This window comes from Centroberyx gerrardi, chromosome 18, assembly GCF_048128805.1.
Source record: "Centroberyx gerrardi isolate f3 chromosome 18, fCenGer3.hap1.cur.20231027, whole genome shotgun sequence".
Taxonomy (NCBI): Eukaryota; Metazoa; Chordata; class Actinopteri; order Beryciformes; family Berycidae; genus Centroberyx; species Centroberyx gerrardi.
In genome coordinates this window covers 27,862,079-27,882,078 of record NC_136014.1, presented here as the reverse complement: position 1 = coordinate 27,882,078, position 20,000 = coordinate 27,862,079, and the positions used below count along the sequence as shown (strand labels likewise).

At 42.3% G+C, this 20,000-nt stretch overlaps 1 protein-coding gene across 1 annotated transcript in view; it reads left to right on the top strand.

Annotated features, from left to right (window-relative positions):
• kidins220b (kinase D-interacting substrate 220b) overlaps positions 1-13,635 on the top strand; it is a 40,457-nt gene extending 26,822 nt beyond the window's left edge. The window contains 8 exon segments of the mRNA XM_078289912.1: positions 156-334; positions 522-763; positions 2,956-3,075; positions 5,005-5,037; positions 8,434-8,571; positions 10,080-10,178; positions 11,017-11,247; positions 12,370-13,635. Of these exon segments, the coding sequence (XP_078146038.1) occupies positions 156-334; positions 522-763; positions 2,956-3,075; positions 5,005-5,037; positions 8,434-8,571; positions 10,080-10,178; positions 11,017-11,247; positions 12,370-13,566 (2,239 nt within the window). The 3' untranslated portion in view covers positions 13,567-13,635.
• The last annotated feature ends 6,365 nt before the right edge of the window (positions 13,636-20,000 follow it).

Below are 20,000 nucleotides of genomic sequence, written 5' to 3'. Positions count from 1 at the left end.
AATTTAACTGAAACGTGAAACTACATTGGACCCAAGTGGAATTATCTCTCCTCATTGGCAGAATGTTTCACTTGTTGCAAGAAAAGTCAGATTTCCAGGCTGAAGAGACTGAATGCCTGATGGAAGCGGTAGCAGTGACGTGTTTGTTGCTTCAGGATCTCGAAGAACATCCCCACCACGAAGGACGTGGAGCCTCTGCTGGAGATCGACGCCGACGTGCGGAGCTTCGAGGTCTTCCTGTCGTCCCGCACGCCCGTCCTGACGGCGCGCGACATCAAAACCTTCCTGCCCTGCACCGTCAACCTGGACCCCAAACTCAGAGAGATCATCGCAGGTAAGACTATGGTTATTAATACTGCTATTATTTTATTTTATTTTATCATGACTCAAAATATCCAGAAATAAGCCTGACAGGTAGTTCTTTGCTGAATCCTGTCTGCTGCTGCTGCGACCCAGTGTCCCAATAAGTGGATCAATAAAGTTTCACCCGGTCTAATCCGAATCAATCGATCCGTCCTCAGACGTTCGCGCTGCCAGGGAGCAGATGAACCTGGGCGGGGTGAGCTATCCCACGCTGCCCCTGCAGGAGGCGCAGCCCCGCCCCACCTCCGTCTACAGCCAGCCGTCGACGGCCTGCTCGCCCTCCGCCTCCTTCACCGGGCCGTTCAACCCGGCGGCGGGGGGGATGGGGGGGGTTTCCCCGCAGCCACACAGCAGCTACTACAGCGGCCTGGCCGGGCCGCAGCACCCCTTCTACAACCGGGTGAGTCCAGCATCGGGCCGACGCCTCAGACGCCTCAGACGCTTCACCTTTACTCCTCACACTGACAGGCGGAGGCTCGGTGCCTCGCTCAGGGACACTCAGCTGGGACACAGGCAGGTTTTGGGCAATGTAGCTGAGCAACATTGCTCTTAACAGGCAACAGATTACAGGTTGCTGGGGGATTTAAGTGGCAATACTGGGGCAACTCAGTGGGCAACTCTGCCAATCAGAGTTGCCTCAAAAATTTGCCCTCTGTATCACTGACTTCAGGTGATGATACACAAGCACATTTTCTTCAAGGCAAATTTGGTTTAAAATTTGCCAGCAAATTTTGCTGGAAATATTTTCTAACTGAAAACAATAAATCAGCTTGAAATCTAGCCAAGTTTGATGGAGAGCAAGCCTTGCTGGCAAGGTTTCAGCATCAACCAATCAGAGACAAGAAAATCAGTTTCAGTTTCAGGTGACCTGTCCTCAGCCTAAAATATTTGATGTGCAGGACTACAACTGCTACTAAATAGTAAACACAAACAGGAAATAATAGCTATGATTCTTTTTATCTAACATTTAATCTAGCAAGCTAGCTAGCTGCTATCAGACTGTAAAACTCGTTATGAAATTGCAGTGGAAAACCTTGATAAGATCATTAAATTATTACATTTTCAGTAGAAGAGGAGGCCAAGGTGACAGAGATGGCACTCATCCATTTTCACTCATACACATAAATTTGTCTGTTAGCATTGTCCATTGCCAGCAAATTTTGCCCCAAATGTGCCCGTGTATCATCATCTTTAGAAGAGGAGCAAACCATAGGGAAGGACATGTGAAGGTCACAGGTAGGTCTGTCGGTTCAGACCTGCGAGGTCGTACAGTACGGACACAGAGAGGAGGCGGTCCACCGGAAGCTGCAGCTGGTTCCGGTTCAGCGGTGAGTCTGAAGTCTTCTCGTCCCTCTCGGCGTCCTGCGGGGCGTCCCGCCCAGCCTCCCGCCCGGCGTCCTGCCTGGCCTCCTGCCCGGCGCTCTGCGGGGCGTCCCGCCCGGCCTCCTGCGGGGCGGCAGGTGAGCCTCAGTCTGCCCCGCCTGCAGACCGCTGCAGACTGTCTGACTCTTCACATCCTCAGCAGTTTCCCGCTCACTGGTTTCCGTTTTTCATCATTTGCCAAATTCTTTATCCCCTCTTGTTATATTTCAGTAATTTTTGTCCTGTGCTTCGATTTGATTTGATTTGATTTTCATTCTGTGAACTTCACTGTGCGGACGCCCTCGTGTCTCCATGTTGTACAGCGTGTCGCTGCTGTTGGACGTAAGCCACGAATCATTTCTCAATAATGAAGAAAGGAATGCTTAATCTCTGATTGACGTCACGTATTTTGGAAATCATACAAGAGATTCAACAGCCCAAGTATCATGACACGCCAGAGGTGGAGACTCTGACTTAGTGCATGAAGAGAAGACTTGAGACTTGACTTGATGCATGAAGAGAAGACTTGAGACTTGACTTGACTTGGGTTCTGGTGACTTGGGACTTGACTCTGACTTGTACTTTGATGACTTGAAAAGGTTTCTAAAGTCTTGACTTGAGATCTTGTGTTTGTGTAAATGACTTAGATTGAAAGTGATGAGATTTGTTCCAGCGGACGACTGAATTTAAATTCTGTTTTCTGAATTTGTATGGAATGATTGAATTTATTGAAGTTGAAACTGATTATAGAAATCAAACTCATGATGCTCTTACCAAGTTTTTATCCTATTAAAACCATATTGCATTGAAAAGTCCTAGATATTTAGTTTTCTTTAAGATATTAAATTGATACTGGACTCTTGATTTGTTCTGACTTGACTTGGTAATCTACATTTAGACTTGAGACTTGACATTAATGACATGGACTTGACTTGGTAATCTACATTTAGACTTGAGACTTGACTTGAGACTTGCGCCTCAAGTCTTGATACTGACTTGGGAGCAAAGCTGACTTGGTCTCACCTCTCTGACACGCTCATAAACCTCAAAAACTCCACTGAAGGAAGAAAAACAACCAAATTGCAGTCCGACAGCAGCGATGTGCTGCATATGAACATGTTTGATTTATTTGTTGTTTTGCGAGTTGCCACCTCATTGTTGTCGTTTCATATTCAAGCATTTCCATGAACATTATTATTATTTTCTCCCCCCTCCCCCTCCCCCTCCCAGCCATATTTCCCCCAACACCTTTACCAGCTGCCACGCCCGTTCGTGGCCGCCTACCCATCCCTCCATCCTCCACGCCCGTTTGGTAAAAGCTCCTTTCCCAGGGATCTCAGCGCCGGACCTGTAAGTACATGAACCGTCAGCAGTAGGCGTAGCTGATCTAGCGTTTACGGATCTAGACGAGTTCTTGTTCCCCTGCTGCATTCAGGTCATGAGAGAAAGACGGAAGATACAAGAAGATACTGTCGGCTCAGCTTTCAGACGATAAATACTACAGAAAATACTGGTCACTAATGATGCGTTTATGTCACAGCAGATTTAACATGAACTGGCGATTGGGAAAAAACGTTCACGTCATTTTGCGGATTCTGATATCTCACATTCAGCGTCATGAATTGCAGAAGTGTGTCAACATAAGTGGGAAACGTAGCGGGGAATCGACTGATTTCAGCAGTCCAAGGTAATAAAAATCAGCATTATCAGTTAAATTCGCGCTAATACAATCAACCCTACTGAGGAAAAGCGAGAAATATCTGCTGCTGTTTACAGTTGATTTTAAATTAATAAAACAAGTTGCAGCAAGGAAGCGTCATCTCAAATGCTGATCTAGGGCCGGACGATACGGTTCAAATCAAAATAACGATAATCGTAAGTATTTTTTCCGATAACGATATATATCACCGTACGGCTCACAAAATCATGTTAATCAAAATTATGTTCATCCCATTGAACTGAATGGTAATGTTAGGTGTGATGTCAAACAAAACTGACATTTTCAAATAATATTCCTACCACACCTCATTTACATTTTGCTTGTTATCATCAGTTCAGACAGCAGAATTGTGTCATGATATCTCAAAATCACCAAATCATCACCGTATGATTCCACTCAAAGATGATAAAAATACTCTGACTCGTAATCGATTCAAAATCAATTCCGATTCCAAATGAAAATCAACACAAAAATGTAAGTTTTACGCCAGTTGCCATTCAACCAATGAGCCTTGAATTTCTCCCTCCCTAAATCAGAATTAATTCATTCCAAATTGATTTAAATGGGAAAACATTAAAGTTCTTGAAGCTATTTTAAGGCTTTTGCCCGTCAAATGTGAGCATTTTTAAGAACAGGGTCACCTATATTTTTGAATTACCGAGTGATGAATTCTTAGTAACAGCGTTTTCTAAAAATGGATAAACATCATTTTGGCGTGAAACCCTTTGATCGGTCAAATCTCATTACGTCCCGGTCCTTCAGTCGGATGACAGAGAGATTATTGTTCCGGGGTGACGGAGAGTTCAGACATTTTCTCTTCTGACGCATGAAAGACAGAATTTATTCTTTCCATGTTTTTGTCTGTTTGTATTTGTACACACATAATGTCTATTTGAGAGAGAAGTACTTTTGTCAAGAAATACTGCAGCTTCATGATTTCTATTCCCCAAAATCCCCAACCACACACACACACACACACACACACACACACACACACACTTCTCTACTTGTTCCTTCTCTGCAAGATAAAGACTCGCTCCTTCTTCTCCTGTTGAAGACGTCCAGCCTCCAGCTCCATGTTTCCTCCTTTTGTTTCTTCTTCTGTGGTCGGTATGGCTGGGTGGCGTCGGAAACAAAATCAATATCTGTTAGTGATCTCTTCATTTGTTAAATTAAAATGCATTTCATAATGGGATTGAGGAAATATATCGAATGTGTATTTTCCTGTTCATGTCAGCTGCTTTGCTAAATAGAATCGGACCAAGTTTAATCGGTTTCTTTAGTATAAATTCCTGTAAACGTGACAGAAACTTTTTCTCTGTGTATGCTTTTTGATACTGCCGATGCCTTCAAATCAATACCGATTTTCAGAAATCGGTGCGGTATCGATAGGTGTCGTGTTTCCCTGCCCAGCCCTACTGGTCAGTCATCTCTGTATTGTCCTGATGATTTCTCTCCACCTGTCTGTCTCTGCTGTTTTTCATGACTCATTCACCTCTCCCTGTCTGTCTCTCTTCCTGTCTGTCTCTCTTCCTGTCTGTCTGTCTCTCCTCTCGTAGCAGTATAAGGTTTCGTCTTTGAAAAGGAAGCAGGTATTGAACTCTTTCGACTCAAACTCTCGTTGCCTTACTTCCCCTTCGTCCATGCTGCCCTCTTCCTACCGGCTGCTACACTAACTCCCTTCTGAAGTCTTCTGACTACTACAAATCCCAGCATGCACCTTGGAACGACTAGCTCGAAAAGAATAGCTGTCCCAGAATGTCCTCTAAAAAAGGGAAATGTTTGATTTGCTCAGAGAAAACCTGTTTGCTGTAACGTATGTGCGGTTTCTCTGAGCAGTTCAGATGTTTCAATTTTGTTTTGACCTTTGACCCCTTCCCCAAAACCCCTCGCTTACCCACTGAACTTCCCAAACTGTCAGTCATCCCCACCTCATCACACAGATGGCCTCCTCTGCACTGCTAAGAATATCCATCTTAGCTGCTGATTTAATCTAATACTGAGCATTAAAATAAAATAAAAAAATGTATATCTATATATATACATGTGTGTGTGTGTGTGTGTGTGTATATATATACATGTATAGATACAGTATATATACATATTGCTTCACCAGGCGTTGGTCATGGTGGAAGAAAACGTTCCTACATGGTCCTTAAGTTTCCCTAGAAATGGCCTGTTAGCATCGTTAGCTTCCTCTTCTAAATCAGTGAGTTCCACCAGGCTAGTTGCAGTAGAGGCTAACGCCAATTAGTTCATGCAAGATAGTCCATGCTAATCATGCTGACAAGTAGATGCTAAGAAGTCTATGCTAAGTATGCCAACTATTTTATAGTGTATGTTAAATATGCTAAATAGTGTATGGTAACTAGACTGCCAACTAGTGTATACTAGTGTAAATGTGGCTATGCTAACGATGCTAACAGGTTGTTTTTTGGGTTACTAAGATGCCAGTAGTCTTTTTCCTGGTGAATAAAAACTTACAGACTCAAAGTCAGAATGTCAAAATATCCGGTTTAGTTTTAACCCATCCAGTTTGAACAAACAGGAGGAATTCCAACATAATTAACTTTCAGCTTGTTGTTCTGCCAAACATTTTCCTAACATTCCCCAAGATTTGTTTCCATCCTGTTCCTGTAGCTATATTAAACATCTACAAAGTTGTTTTTTTCTTTAGATGTATAACATCAGTACAGTATTGTCTATAGAAGTCAGCTCTCTCAGACAGTGCCGTTTTGTGAAATACAACTTCATATACAAATAGTTAAGAAAAAAATTCAAAACTCATTTAAGAACAGCAGAAATCTTGAGAAGTTTTTAGGAAAATGTCTTCTGCAGGATTACAAGCTGTAAGTGAGTTCCCTGTTAGACTAGCGGTCCGTTTCCCTCCATCCTCTGTAGAATAAATCCTCATCTGTAATTCCAATATCAAGTCACTGGAATGAAGTAGAGATAGTACACTGTCCAGGTAGTACAGTGTGTCTGTTACCTGTCTGTTACCCGTCTGTTACCAGCTGTGTTTCCATCCAGCTGTCAGCTGAATGTAAAGGTCGGGCTGGGCGATATCGACAAAATTCATATCATGATAATCCTAACAAATTATTTTGATATCGATATATAACAATATCTGCTAACAAATGCAAAATCACGTTAAATATTCAAATTGGTGTTCATTGCACTAACTGCATGGTAATATTAAGTATGATGAAACTTGAGATTTTAATTTGTGTTTGCTGTTATCATTAAGTTAAACAGAATTGTGTAACTTGATAACTCGATCTCATTTCAACGTGATCTCACAGAAACACGTGAACTGACACAAACTCTGAAATTTATGTGCTGTGGACACGTAATACGGGAAAACAACATTTCTCCACCACGAACTGAATTACTTTACCCTGCAACGAATTTAAATACGTTCCAAAGGTTGGCTAATGGTTAAATTTAGACAAGTAAAACAAGTCGGTTAAGGTTAGGGGAAAGGTTATGGTTAAATTTAGGCAACTAAAACAACTGTTAAGGTTAGGGAAAATGTGATGTAATTTTAACACTTGACATGCCACCAACACGTAATTTGCTGTTAACAAGTTGATTTCATTTCACGTTTTTCTGTGACATCAAGTTGCATCATTTCTTCACAATATGATTCTACTGAAAGACGATAAACGATAAAATTGAATTATTGCCCAGCGCTATGTTAAGCTAACCTTTTGAAACTAATGTTCACACGACCCCGACAGAGACTTCTTCATGTTAGAAACAACTAGCACGACATTTCTGGAGGTCGTGGTTGGCAGATATTTTACAAAAAAAATGTCATTACCTCGTTATTTTCCATCGCTATTAATCGCAAAATCTTCTTCGTCGACAAACTTTTCTGATTCAAAGAAATGTAAAAACATTTTTGCGATGTTAACAACAGTTTATCAAAACCATTTGGGCTTTCTAATTTGAAACATCGGGATTTGTATAAAACTAGTTGGATGGAAACTGCTGACTCAGCATGAAACTCCACTTCTCTGTAGTTCTGGTTCTGCAGTTCAGTCAGGATTTTTATTAAACATAACACACGGAAATGAGTAACAGGGACTTACTGTGTTAACCTGAGACTTTTCTCTTATAATATATAGTGCTGCTGTGTCTGAATATCCATATTCTTCAGTATGAAATTGTCAAATGAATTCAATCCATTAACCAATCAGTGTCTGAGATCAGTGTCACCATTCTAAAGATAAAATGAGACTTTTATGTTTCCACAGAAATTTGTTTTGCATCTCATGCTTCATCAATCATCCACATACAGTGTAACTTAATAAACATGCAGACACAAGAAACCAACACATACTTACATGTAAAATATATAGAGGAAATGTCTATATTTAAAAACTGGCCACTTTCATACTTGCTTATTATGCATTTCCATGTATTTAGATATGTGGTACAGAAATACATTTGAAATGGAACATATAGGATATATTATCCAACACTGTATTTTTTAGATATGAGTTTATCTCAGGATACATTATTCATGACTATATTTAAAAATCTATGTGGTTATTGTAGGTCACAGTACAAATAACCCTAACCCTAAGTTAAGTTAGATTTTGAAGTAGCTTGACAGTAGTTGCTTGAATTTAACCTTTAAAATACATCTTAGATTGTGTGGTGTGTATAACCTCATTTGGTCTTTTTATTAATTAATTAATTTCTTTTTCAGTGTCGCTGTCGTGTGAAAACCTTGTATCTCCAAAATGACAACTTGCTGGTTTTGTCACAAAACCCCAAACCAGCCTTATTTATTAATGGTCTATTTATTTATTTCTGGGTTATTTATCTTTCTTATTTTCAGTATTTCTTTGAAAAGCTTACATAAGACCAGGAGCACGAAATCCTTCAGATCAAGTTAAAACACTGTGAGGTTTTCACCTGACAGCAGTGACTCGGTGTTTGGTGTGTTTTGGGAATCTAACCCGCGTGTCGTCTGTCAGGGTTCGGCCTCGGTGGTGTCCGGCGTCCCGCCCGTCCTGCTCAGCTCCATGACGACCGACGGCGTCTGTGAGCGAGTCCGGCAGATCGACGGCATCGACCAGAGCATGATGGGACAGTACACCGCCACCATCAAGAAGGTCAGTCACACACACACACACACACACACACACCAAATAACTCATCCGGCATCCAGCAGGGTCGGGCCAGTCGTGAACCTTCAGTGAGACTTCATGTTAAACTGCAGTCCAGTCCAGTCCGGTTGCAGTGTGAGTGTGAAAGTCTCCCAGCTGTAAGGAAACAGAATGTGAACGACAGGAAACAGAAAATTCCATGAAACTCCACTTCTAAGAGAGTTTGTCTCGACGCTAAACATTATAAATCAAAACATTATGAATCAGATAAAAGACAGTTCAACAAATCAAACACATTCAGTCATAATATATGGATTACCATCACATGTTCTGCATCAAACACCAGCTGAAAGGAACCTTTAACATGTTATCATATTCAGTATTGATAATATATAACACTGTGTGGAATCTCATGTGGGAAAAAAAACAAAAAAACATGGAATTTCACAGAATTTAATTGAATTCAATTCAACTTCCTGAAATTCCAATTCAATTCCAATTCCTGTCGGTTTTTTCAAATTCCAATTCCTCAGTTGAACTGGAATTGATGAGTTCATTCATGAATTGACTCCAACCCTGATCTCCATATGGTTTGAAATGCATAAACTGATTTTTGTTGGCTTCTGAAAATGTACATTTCTGATAAACAATCACTGAATTAAAATGACAAGCAAGAACAAAAAAATCTCCTGTCAGTTGAGTTGTAGCAGAACAGGTGTTGTTAATTAAGTTAATTGAGTCTTCCTCGTTGGTGGAAGCCCCGCCCCTTCACCTGAAAAGAAGTGAAAGGCCGACCTGCTGGCTGCTCGCTCGTGGCTGCAGTTTAGAAACTGTTCCACCTTTTACAGCTGAATATAAAGCTGTGTAGGGTTTGGGTTGCACCTTTTTCATTAGTGTTGGTAGTCAAAATGGTGGAACAGTGTGTATGTTCAAGTTTGTCACGTCACTTCAGATCGAACAAGTAAAACACAAATGACTTCACTGCAAAACCCCGTCCATCATAACAATTAATTTGAGCTTGTATTCAAAGATTGAAAATCCTTTTTTTTTTTTTTTCCCAGAAGTTAAAAAATCTGCGGTGAGATAATTCCGCTTGTTTCCAATGCAAATCATCTTGATTGAAGAATTATCCTGAATCAAGTTACATTTTTGATCCCAGTGCAGTGATCTGCCTTATTCTGACTTATTTCAAGATATTGACTCGTTTCTAGAAAATTCCTGAAACAAGTGAAACTACATTAGAAACAAGTGGAGTTATCTCTCCTCACTGGCAGAATCTATCACTGGGTGTGAGGAAAACAAATAATTTAATACTCAACTCTTAAACTGACATTTTTTGGGTGTATACTCTTCAATGCAAAACTCTCAAATATATTTGATTAATTGAAAATTTGATGAATGAAAATGATCTCACTCCACTGAAAGATTTTTTCACTTGTAAGAAATAAAATTGTATGACACTAAATGACAGTTTTTGCAGTGTTAATCAGTGTGTTTGTGTGTTTTCCTGCCAGGCGAACGTTAACGGCAGAGTGCTGACGCAGTGCAACATCGACGAGCTGAAGAAGGAGATGAGCATGAACTTCGGAGACTGGCAGCTGTTCAGAGCCACGGTGAGTTCAGCCTCTGCTCTCCACCGCCTCACCGCCGGTGGTCCGGTCCAGAAAAACATCACCGCTCTGGTTTATATGTCAGGAATTTGACAACAAAGTCCTTAACAGGTAATGCATTTACAGATTAGATTAGATGAAACTTTAATGATCCCATGGGGAATCTGGGTAGTTCTAGGTATAATAGCAATAAGACAAATAGGACAGTCTGGCTGATGGGGAGTCTTCTAGCTCCATCGTTCCCCCTGTGGTTCCTGTACTGAGAGAGAGAGAGAGAAGAGCGCGAAAGACACAGGCTGAAACCAAATGTGCGGACTACGGACTTGAAGACGTTTTATGTAGTCTGGCGTTAACTGAAGTCCTCAGCGTGACTATGTGAGTTTGCAAGGGCGCAAGGCTGCATAAAAGGTGCTAAAGGGATAGATCTTTATGTCGTCTGATGTCTTTTAACATCATATCTGTAGTGCAATGAACTGTGGGAAATCATCTGCAGGGTAGCAGACTCTCTAGAAGTCCGGATAGAAAGCCCCAAAAGACTTGATGAATTTTGGGGACGGGGGTGGCCCGAACCCCTCCTGGACTTCACGGGAACGCTCCGCAAATCTGGGGAAGTCCGGACTTTGGATTCAGCAAAACTGAGGAAAGAGGTTTTGGGGGGGAGAAATGTGAGAACTGAGACACAGGAGAGAGAGAGGGTAATGTTTAGGTCGCTTAAATGGGTTGGAACGGGAAATCTAATGTGTGTTTGAGCCGTGGTCTTTGTTTCCGAACCTTAGTTATAATAAAAACTTCATTAAAACTCAAGTATTATTCCCCTTTTAACCCGGTTCCCTCTCTGCAGGTTCTGGACATGCGTCACGTGGAGAGCCAGGTTCTCCATGAGGAAACCGCCAGTGAGCAAGGCAGCATCGTGGCGGGTCACGCGGAGGCAGGAAGGCGCGCCGTGGCTCCGCCCCACGCCGGCGCCGCCAACCCCGACGCCTCGCCGATGTACAGCTTCAACCTGAGCTTCGAGGAGCTGAGCAACGTGGGACTGGACGAAGCTCCGAGACACAGCAACCTGCAGTGGATGGTGAGCAACGAGCCGTACGGTCACAGGAGAGCTGACCTTTGACCTTTACACTCCCTGTTTTGGGTTGCTTGTCATTTTTGGTGATTTTGGTGAACTTATTCTGCTGTTGAGTTGAGCGTAATTCGTTAGAGAGATCGTTAGAGATCTCTTTATACTGAGCAAATAGGGATTTGATAGTAGAGATCCTCTATACCTTAGACATACTTAACTTTGGGTATTTTCATGTTTTTACTTTAAGTATCATGATTTGAGAAAATTCTACGACCCGTGGGTTTATGAAAACCTTTCAGAACCAATTGGATAAACTCAAAAATGCCTTGTGATCAAGCTAAGAACGCAGCGGTTTGTCTTAGTTCCTGAAAAAAAAATATTTTGATATTGTTTTTGATTATTATTATATATTTGAGATACAAGGTTTTCACCTGTCAGAGGCAATAAAAAGCATTTTAGTTCCATTTACACTACATTTTGATTGAAGCAACGTTAGGCAGCCAGTGAAGCGAGTGCATTATTTGACTGAAGACATTTGTTCTCGATCCTGAGTCATCGAATCATCGAGGCCCAACAGTCTGCAGGTTTTCGTTCCAACTGAACACTGCAGCAGCTCATTTCACTCATTAGTTCCCGCTCTCTGATTGATGGTGAACAATGTTTGGTTGGAATGAAAACCTGGATATTCTTTGGCCTCCATGGAACATGATTGAAGACCTTTGACTAAAGAGAATTTGGGGCAGCAAAGGTGGCCAGAAGCTTCTGGTGTCTTGAACAGTGGATGGACATTGTTGGGGAAATATTTGCTATGGAAAAAATTTACATTTGTCCTAAGGACAAAGGAGGATGTATGTATTTCTATGTATATACATAGAAAATGGGACAAATGTACAAATCTACAGGACAGACACTCTTGATATGAATAAAAAAGGTTGAAATGTAGAACAATGCACTAGAACCCCACGCTGTTCAATGTTTATTGATAACTTTTGTACGATACAATTCCCAATAAAAAATAAAGGAACCTTCAGGTGACTCACAGTGTCAAAGGTAGCGGACAGCTGTAGGAAGACCAGACCGGCTGAGATCCTACAGGAAATGACCTCGTTAACTCTCCTCTCTCCCCCTCAGGCCGCCCCCCCCCGGACAGCCAGCATGACCAGCCTGAACTCCCAGGAATCCTCCAACGACATCTGCAAACTGACGGACAAGCAGCAGGCCGAGTACCGCGACGCCTACCAGGAGTACATCGCCCAGATGGCCCAGCTGGAGATGGCCGGCGGCGGGGGAGAGAAGCCGGTCCAGCCGCAGCCGGGCCAGTTCATGACCTCGGGATCCGACAAGACCAAGGAGGGCGGGGATCAGGACGGACGCAAGCCTTACGCCAAGAGGAGCGCCGCCAAGCCTGCGCCGGACAACGCTGACTTCGCTTCCAACGCCGAAGCCCTGGACCCGATCACGGAGGAGGACGAGAAGACCGACCACGGCTCCTCCAAGTCCCTGCTGACCCGTAAGACCTCAGCGGAGAGGGGCGGGCTGTTCCAGGGGGCCGCCGACCTGAAGCTGAAGGCGGGCGGCGGGCTGCGCTACCAGAAACTGACCAGCGACGACGAGGAGTCCGAGGAGTCGGACAACGCTCCGCTGCTGAAGGACGGGAAGAAGGCTGCGGACCCCAAACTCCCAGGAGGCTCGCTGGCCCTGAAGGGGAAGGACTACCTGTCCGACGCCATGCTGGACAAGAAGGACTCGTCCGACTCAGGCGTGCGCTCCAACGAGAGTTCGCCCAACCACTCGCTGCAGGACGAGGAGGCCGACCTGTCGCAGCTGGAGAGGGCCAACCTGATCGAGCTGGACGAGGAGAGCCTGGCCAGGAAGCGAGGGATTCCCAGCAGCCTCAGCGGCCTGCAGGACCCGGCGGTCGCCCGCATGTCCATCTGCTCGGAGGACCAGTGCAGCCTGCTGGCCAGCAGCCCCGAGGAGAGCTGGCCCTCCTCCAAGAGCTACAACCTGAACCGCACGCCCAGCAACGTCACGCTCAACAACAACACCAACGCCCAGCAGGGGAACCGCCCCCGCCAGCAGGGAGAGGGATCCACCACCTCCACCTCCACCCCCACCTCCTCCTCCAACAGCGACGTCATCATCCCCCCGGGCTCCGGGACGACCCCCACCTCCGGCACGACCGGCGCCACCAAGCCGGGACCGCACAACGAGAACGTCCGCGTGGTTCACCTGAAGAGGGGGCTGAAGCCCGGAGACCCGCCGGAGATCTGCGCCGTGTCGTCCGACACCGTGACCTTCGGAGAGGAGCGGGAGAGCATCCTGTGACCCGCTGACCCCCGAGTCCCGCCTCCACCAGGAAGCTCTCTTCAAGCAGCAGCACCAATCAGAAGCCTGTAGGAAGTGCAGGGTCTCTTGTTCATGCTAAACGACGATTGAAAACCTCTTAGAAACGCGGCGCTCCTTTGCTAAAAGTTTAAATATTTCTAACTTCTACCACTCTAGAGGTGATGATGCACAGGCAAATTTTTAGGGCAAATTTTTGAATATTTTCTCATTGAAAACAATGTATCAGTTAGACATCAAGCCAAGCTTGATCGGAGAGCAAGGTTTCAACATCAACCAATCAGAGACAAGAAAATTAGTCAGGTGACCTGTCCTCAGCCCAAAATATTTTCTAAATGCTCCAACTGCTGCTGTCAGGCAGGCTAAACAGTAAAGACAACTAGGAAATAATGTGATTCTGTGATTATTTTTCCCACGGCGCAGCCAAGGTCAGGCAGTCAGTCAGACATCTGTCGCTTGGTGAGATGATGCGCTTTGTCAGATGGCCTCTAGAGGGCGTCTTTGACTACAAAAATAAAAAAACAAAAGTGAAATTTAACATTCCACAATTTGCTCCAAACTCTCCTGTGTTAGTAACAGGATTTGTAGACAGTAACTTGTCTTCTGCTGCCCTACAAACTTTAACGGTAGGTGACGTTATTATCTTGCGGTATTTAAGTAACGTTCGTGGAATTAGGTAATTTAACCGGGTCGCAGTGCTTCAGTGCAGAGAAATGAACACTCGCTGTGGGTCTGTACAGGATCTGTGCTCGTTATATAATATTTAATCTAGCAAACTAGCTAGTTATTGGATGCCAGAGCTCAACATAAGACTATAATGTATTTTATGAAATTTTCACTCCTCCAACTGTCAAATTTAATCATAATAATAACTTTATTTATATAGGACCTTTGAAAACAGAGTTTACAAAGTGCTTTTCACAGTCAAAATAAAAGCAGAATACTCAAAAGCAGCGGAACAGTGTGAAACAGGAATTAAATTAATAAGAGAAGAAGACAGAGGAAGAGCAACATTCAAATCAATACTAGGACAACAGTAAGATAAAAACCAAAATAAATACTGAGGATAAAATGAAATAAAAATAAGATAAAAAGACGACATCAAAGCACGTCTATAAAAACGGGTTTTAAGAAGTGATTTAAAAGTCACAAATTTGTCAGTTACCAAATTTGCCCTTAAAATTTGCTGTGTATAATCAGATTAGGAGCTAAAAACACTGCAGCGCTGTCGATAACGCTAAACTCCTTTCAGTTAAAAAAAAAGTATAAAAACAGAAGTGAAGAGGGGCTCCTGGTGGAAACTTAACCTCCATCTGTTCTGTGGTTTACATGTCAGTTTACATGTCAGTTACATGTCAGTTTACATGTCAGTGGTTCAGTAGGATTAATGCATGATTAGACTTTAGGCACTAGCTGCTGTAGATGAGAGTAACCTGAAGCTGAATAGTGCAGCAGGTTTCAGGTGTTTGCTGCTCACTGCTGTGTGTGTGTGTGTGTGTGTGTGTGTGTGTGTGTTATCGTGTCGTGGTTTAGTCGACTCCAGGAATCAACAGTTTGGAATCACAAGTGTTTTTTTGCATCAATAGTTCGTTGCAAATAATGAAATTGGGTTTCAACAAGTCGTACAACAAAACCGGTTAATCCCAAAAGAGAGGTAAAAAATAATTTAACTTAAAACTTAAAGAGCAGTAGATTGAATGAACAGGGAAGAGGGGGATTATGGGAAGACGTTTGTTTCGACCGGTCACCGCACATCTACCACATGAAACCGATTTCATTCATACAAAAACAAGAAAAGCTGAATTTTTTTCATGAATTCTCACAATGTAACTTGGCAGATAGTTGATTTAAAGCACTTGACAGTTATTAGTTTCATTTCCCTCACGTGTTTCCTGCAAATCAACACAGAGATCCAAAGCTTTCCAGAACAGGGTTGAAAAAGCCTTTATTGTATTTGGCTGTTCATGATGAAAAGTTTAAAACCGGCTCGGTGTCTTTCAGCCTCATGGCGTTCATCGGTGGGTAAGGAAGCTTTTTAGAAGTCACCGTGAAATCAAACGGCTTTGGTTGCCGTAAAAAAAAAAATCTCTTAAATCTCAACTGGGCTTGAATCAGAAGTCGCTGCTCATTCACAGCCTGGGGGAAAGTAATGTTTATGTAATGCATTATTAAAAACAACATTTCCACCAATTTGTCATTGCCAGCGGTGAGTTCAGCTGTTGAAACACTGTGTTTGCTCAGATGAAGTCTTCCTTGCCTGGAGGCTGTGGGTCCGTCATGACTTCTGATTCAGGACCAGCGAGGATTTGACCGTTTTATTTCCAGAGAGTCTCGTCACAGCAGGAGTACGATACTGATCTGATCTCCAGACCCAACATCCGTCTGGTTTCTCCTCGTCAGCCGTTTTCTGTGTGGGGAAAAATGAGATATAGTCCCGCCCACAAAGGCTCTGATTGGCTGGATTGTTTCTCGGAGCGAGAACAAGCGGTTGACGAGGGAAACGGCAGACTCTCTGAATCGCTCCACAGAATCTGAGAAGTGGGCGGGACCAGATTCAGGAGTCTGGAACCAGGACGTTACATCTTTCCCTCTCATATCCCGACCTGTCTGCCACCATGCTGTTCTCCTGGGGAAGTAGAGCTTGTTGCTTCACTGTAGCTGTAGCTGTCTGTCTCTCTGTCTGTCTGTCTCTCTGTCTGTCTGTAGCACACAACTGTCCCAGTAATCAGTATTATTAGTATTTTAGCTGTTGAGTCTGTTTATGGACGTGCGTCGAGTTCTTCAGTGCGTAGAGGTAGAAAATAGAGAGAAAGAAGCCGGTTCTAGATTAAATGTTCTGTATTATTTAGTGAGCCAAACGAACAAAATTGTGAGCAGGAGGTTCTTTGATGTTCGCTGATCATGTTCGTTGCACATCTGCACTGATACTGAGACCTGGAGGGGGTTTTTTCTCTGAAGTTTGGTCTGGAAGTACCTGAACGCAACACCAAACAACAAGGAAATGAGAGAAGGGAGTGTGTTCTGTTCAAGATAATCTGGAATCCCAGAAAAGATGCCAGGGCAGTTTGACTTGCAGATGAAACTGGTGCGATTATTATTATTAGGATCACCATTAGCGGTGCATAATGCAACAGCTGCTCTTCCACACAAAAACAAGACAAAAACATTTACTTCATTGCACTTTATTATTTCAGTACAGTCTGTTTTATTAGATTGCTGAAACTGTTATTCTGGAACAGTCTGTTCAGTCTGCAGGGAGGAGAGAGTGGACTAAAGATAAATATATCAAAATTGACAAAAAGGTGAAATAAAAAAAATTCAAATTAAGAAAATATGGAATATTTTACCTATTTGTGAAATTTGTCCTGCAAGTTGAAATGCCTCGGTGCCTTTTTGGAAATTCAGTTAATTCTCTATTTATTTGTCTTTAAAGTTGATGAACATTTTGTCCCTGAAGGTGGTCTGTAGTGGATCTGGTTCAGGTCGGAGCAGCAGGATCATCATGGAGGTTTCACTTGGGTTTTTCAGATCCCTCAAAGTGTTTCTGGATGCAGAACATCTTTGTTCATCTTTGTTGGAACACCAGGACGAGACGATGAGATCAGAACTGGCTTTGTGTTTGTCAGAATTTTAACTTTGTTTATGGAAATGGCAGCAAACTGGTTTCCAAACTCCTTTCAGTTCCAGCTCTGAGAATCTGGAAAAGTCCGATTTTACCAAGCAGAGGAATCATTTGGTATTTTACTGTTGGATTCTTACAGGGAATTCTCAAATTTTCTTCCTTGTTGATGGGAATTTGCAGTCATGAAACCAACGAGTGTGATCTGTCAGTTCAGGACGGGCGGTGCAGAAAATAATTTACAGTCACATAATGAAACACTTTTATTCAACAAAAAAGGGAATTTTAAAAAAGTTTGAGGTCCAGTATTTAATTAGAAACATCAGAAATGATTTCAGTAGCAGAAAAACGTCGCTGTGCTTCAGTCCGTTTAATATGAAACCGCATGAACATCTGCATGTGTGTCAGTTGGTGTCAGTTGGTGTCAGTTGGTGTGAGTGTGTTAACAGTGTTAACTGAGCTCTAGGGTGTTGCATGTCTTTAACTTATTGTGATTAACACATCAGTCAGTGAACATCTGGATCTTTACTGAATCTGACTGGAAATAAACTCTGAATGTTGAACGTTACGAGAATCTCTGTTTTTACTTCTTTTTAAAGATGATTCATCTGATTTAACCAGTTAAGGAAATACTGATCTGTCTCATCAGAGGATGGTCTGTGACCCACTGCCTCAGACTGAAGGAGAGTTCTGCCCTTCCTTATTTATGGATTTTCCTTTTGATTTTTTCTGGGGTGTAAAGAGGAGAATTCACAGAAAAGTGGTGATAACACTGTCAGCAACTGCGACTTGAATCATATTAGTTGTATTAGTTGTAACTTTATTAGTTCTGTTTTCACCAATTTGACAAGAATAGAAGAAAGAAAATTTCCCTCAGGGTTTCCAGACAGATTTGAGTTTTAAATAATATTCTGTATTGTTTTTCCCAATTATTTCACATTTCCAGCCCAGTTTTATTCCCCAACATAAATGCTGACAAACATTTTCCACCAGGAGGCGCCGCCTGCACACAGGCTGACATACACACACATTAAAGCAGGGTTCTACCAGGGTTCTTTGGTTAGGTTAACGGTTCTATGTGGAACCATAATGACTCAAAGAACCCCCTGATTGGTTAAAGAAAAAAACTGATGAATCAGAATAAAGAACCCAGTGTGGTTCTTCAAAAGTTCTTTTAATCCTGCTGGTTTGGAGCATTTCACTCACTCTGAAAGGGTTCTATACAGCACCATAAAGGGTTCCTCTATGGAACAATAATAATAATAATAAACTTTATTTGTATCGCACCTTTCTTAAGTGCGTTACAAGATGCTTCACAAAGAAAGTAGAAAATACAGCAGTAAAACAGAATAAAATAACACAAAAAGGATCAGAGAACAAAATAAACCAATTTAAGGAAAAGACATAAAAGAGGAAATCAACAGTAAAACCAAATCATGACTTCAGGATTTTTTTTATAAAAGGTTTTAAATAAGCCTAAAGAACCTTTGTGTGGTGCTGTGTAGAACCGTTCTGTTCACAGTGCAGCTGGAAGTTATTAGATGAATAATTGAATAATAAAGTCCTCAGGTATAGTCAGGTTTTGCTGTTCAGTGCTGATCGCCTCACACACACACACACACACACACACACACAACACATCATCATATACAGAATTTAATTTATTATTTGTATAAAAGTGCAATTTACAACATTTTTTTTGTTGGGGGAAAAAAAACTCAGAACAATAAAATGCAAGATACTATTCTCTGCTGCTGTTCAGTTTTCACAGCTTCAACAGTTCAGTTCTGCTGCTTCAGGAAAAATAAAAGTCCTCTGTTGTGAGGAAACGCTCTGCTTTCAGAATAAGAGTCCGGTAACTTCCAGCCCAGTGTTCCCAGTGTTCCCAGTGTTCCCAGTACTGTGCGGTTCAGAAGTGTGAAGCTCCTGCAGGTCAGATGAACCTCAGCTGAAGAGAAACAGCGTCTCTGTCTTGTGAAACGTTTTATTTTCCTCTGAGGAAACAAAGTCGATCAAAAGAAAGAAAATCTGAGGCAAAATCTAAAATCTTTATTAGGAAACGGCAAGATGACAAACTGAGACTGATGAAGAACATGGTGCTGCAGCGAGAGGGTTTACTCTAACAGAGGTGGGGACTCGAGTCACATGACTTGGACTCAAGTCACAGTTTGAATTGCTTGAGACTTGACTTGATGCATGAAGAGAAGACTTGAGACTTGACTTGGGTTCTGGTGACTTGGGACTTGACTCTGACTTGTACTTTGATGACTTGAAAAGGTTTCTAAAGTCTTGACTTGAGATCTTGTGTTTGTGTAAATGACTTAGATTGAAAGTGATGAGATTTGTTCCAGCGGACGACTGAATTTAAATTCTGTTTTCTGAATTTGTATGGAATGATTGAATTTATTGAAGTTGAAACTGATAATAGAAATCAAACTCATGATGCTCTTACCAAGTTTTTATCCTATTAAAACCATATTGCATTGAAAAGTCCTAGATATTTAGTTTTCTTTAAGATATTAAATTGATACTGGACTCTTGATTTGTTCTGACTTGACTTGCTGTTCTACATTTAGACTTGAGACTTGACATTAATGACTTGGACTTGACTTGGACTTGACTTGATAATCTACATTTAGACTTGACTTGATACTTGAGCCTCAAGACTTCAGACTGACTTGGGACTCGAGGTTGACTTGGTCTCACCTCTGAATCTCATCATGTACTAATAAAGATTTTTAGATGATGTGTCTTTCCTTTGACCGACTCCATTTAACATTTTGCAAGGCAGAGACTT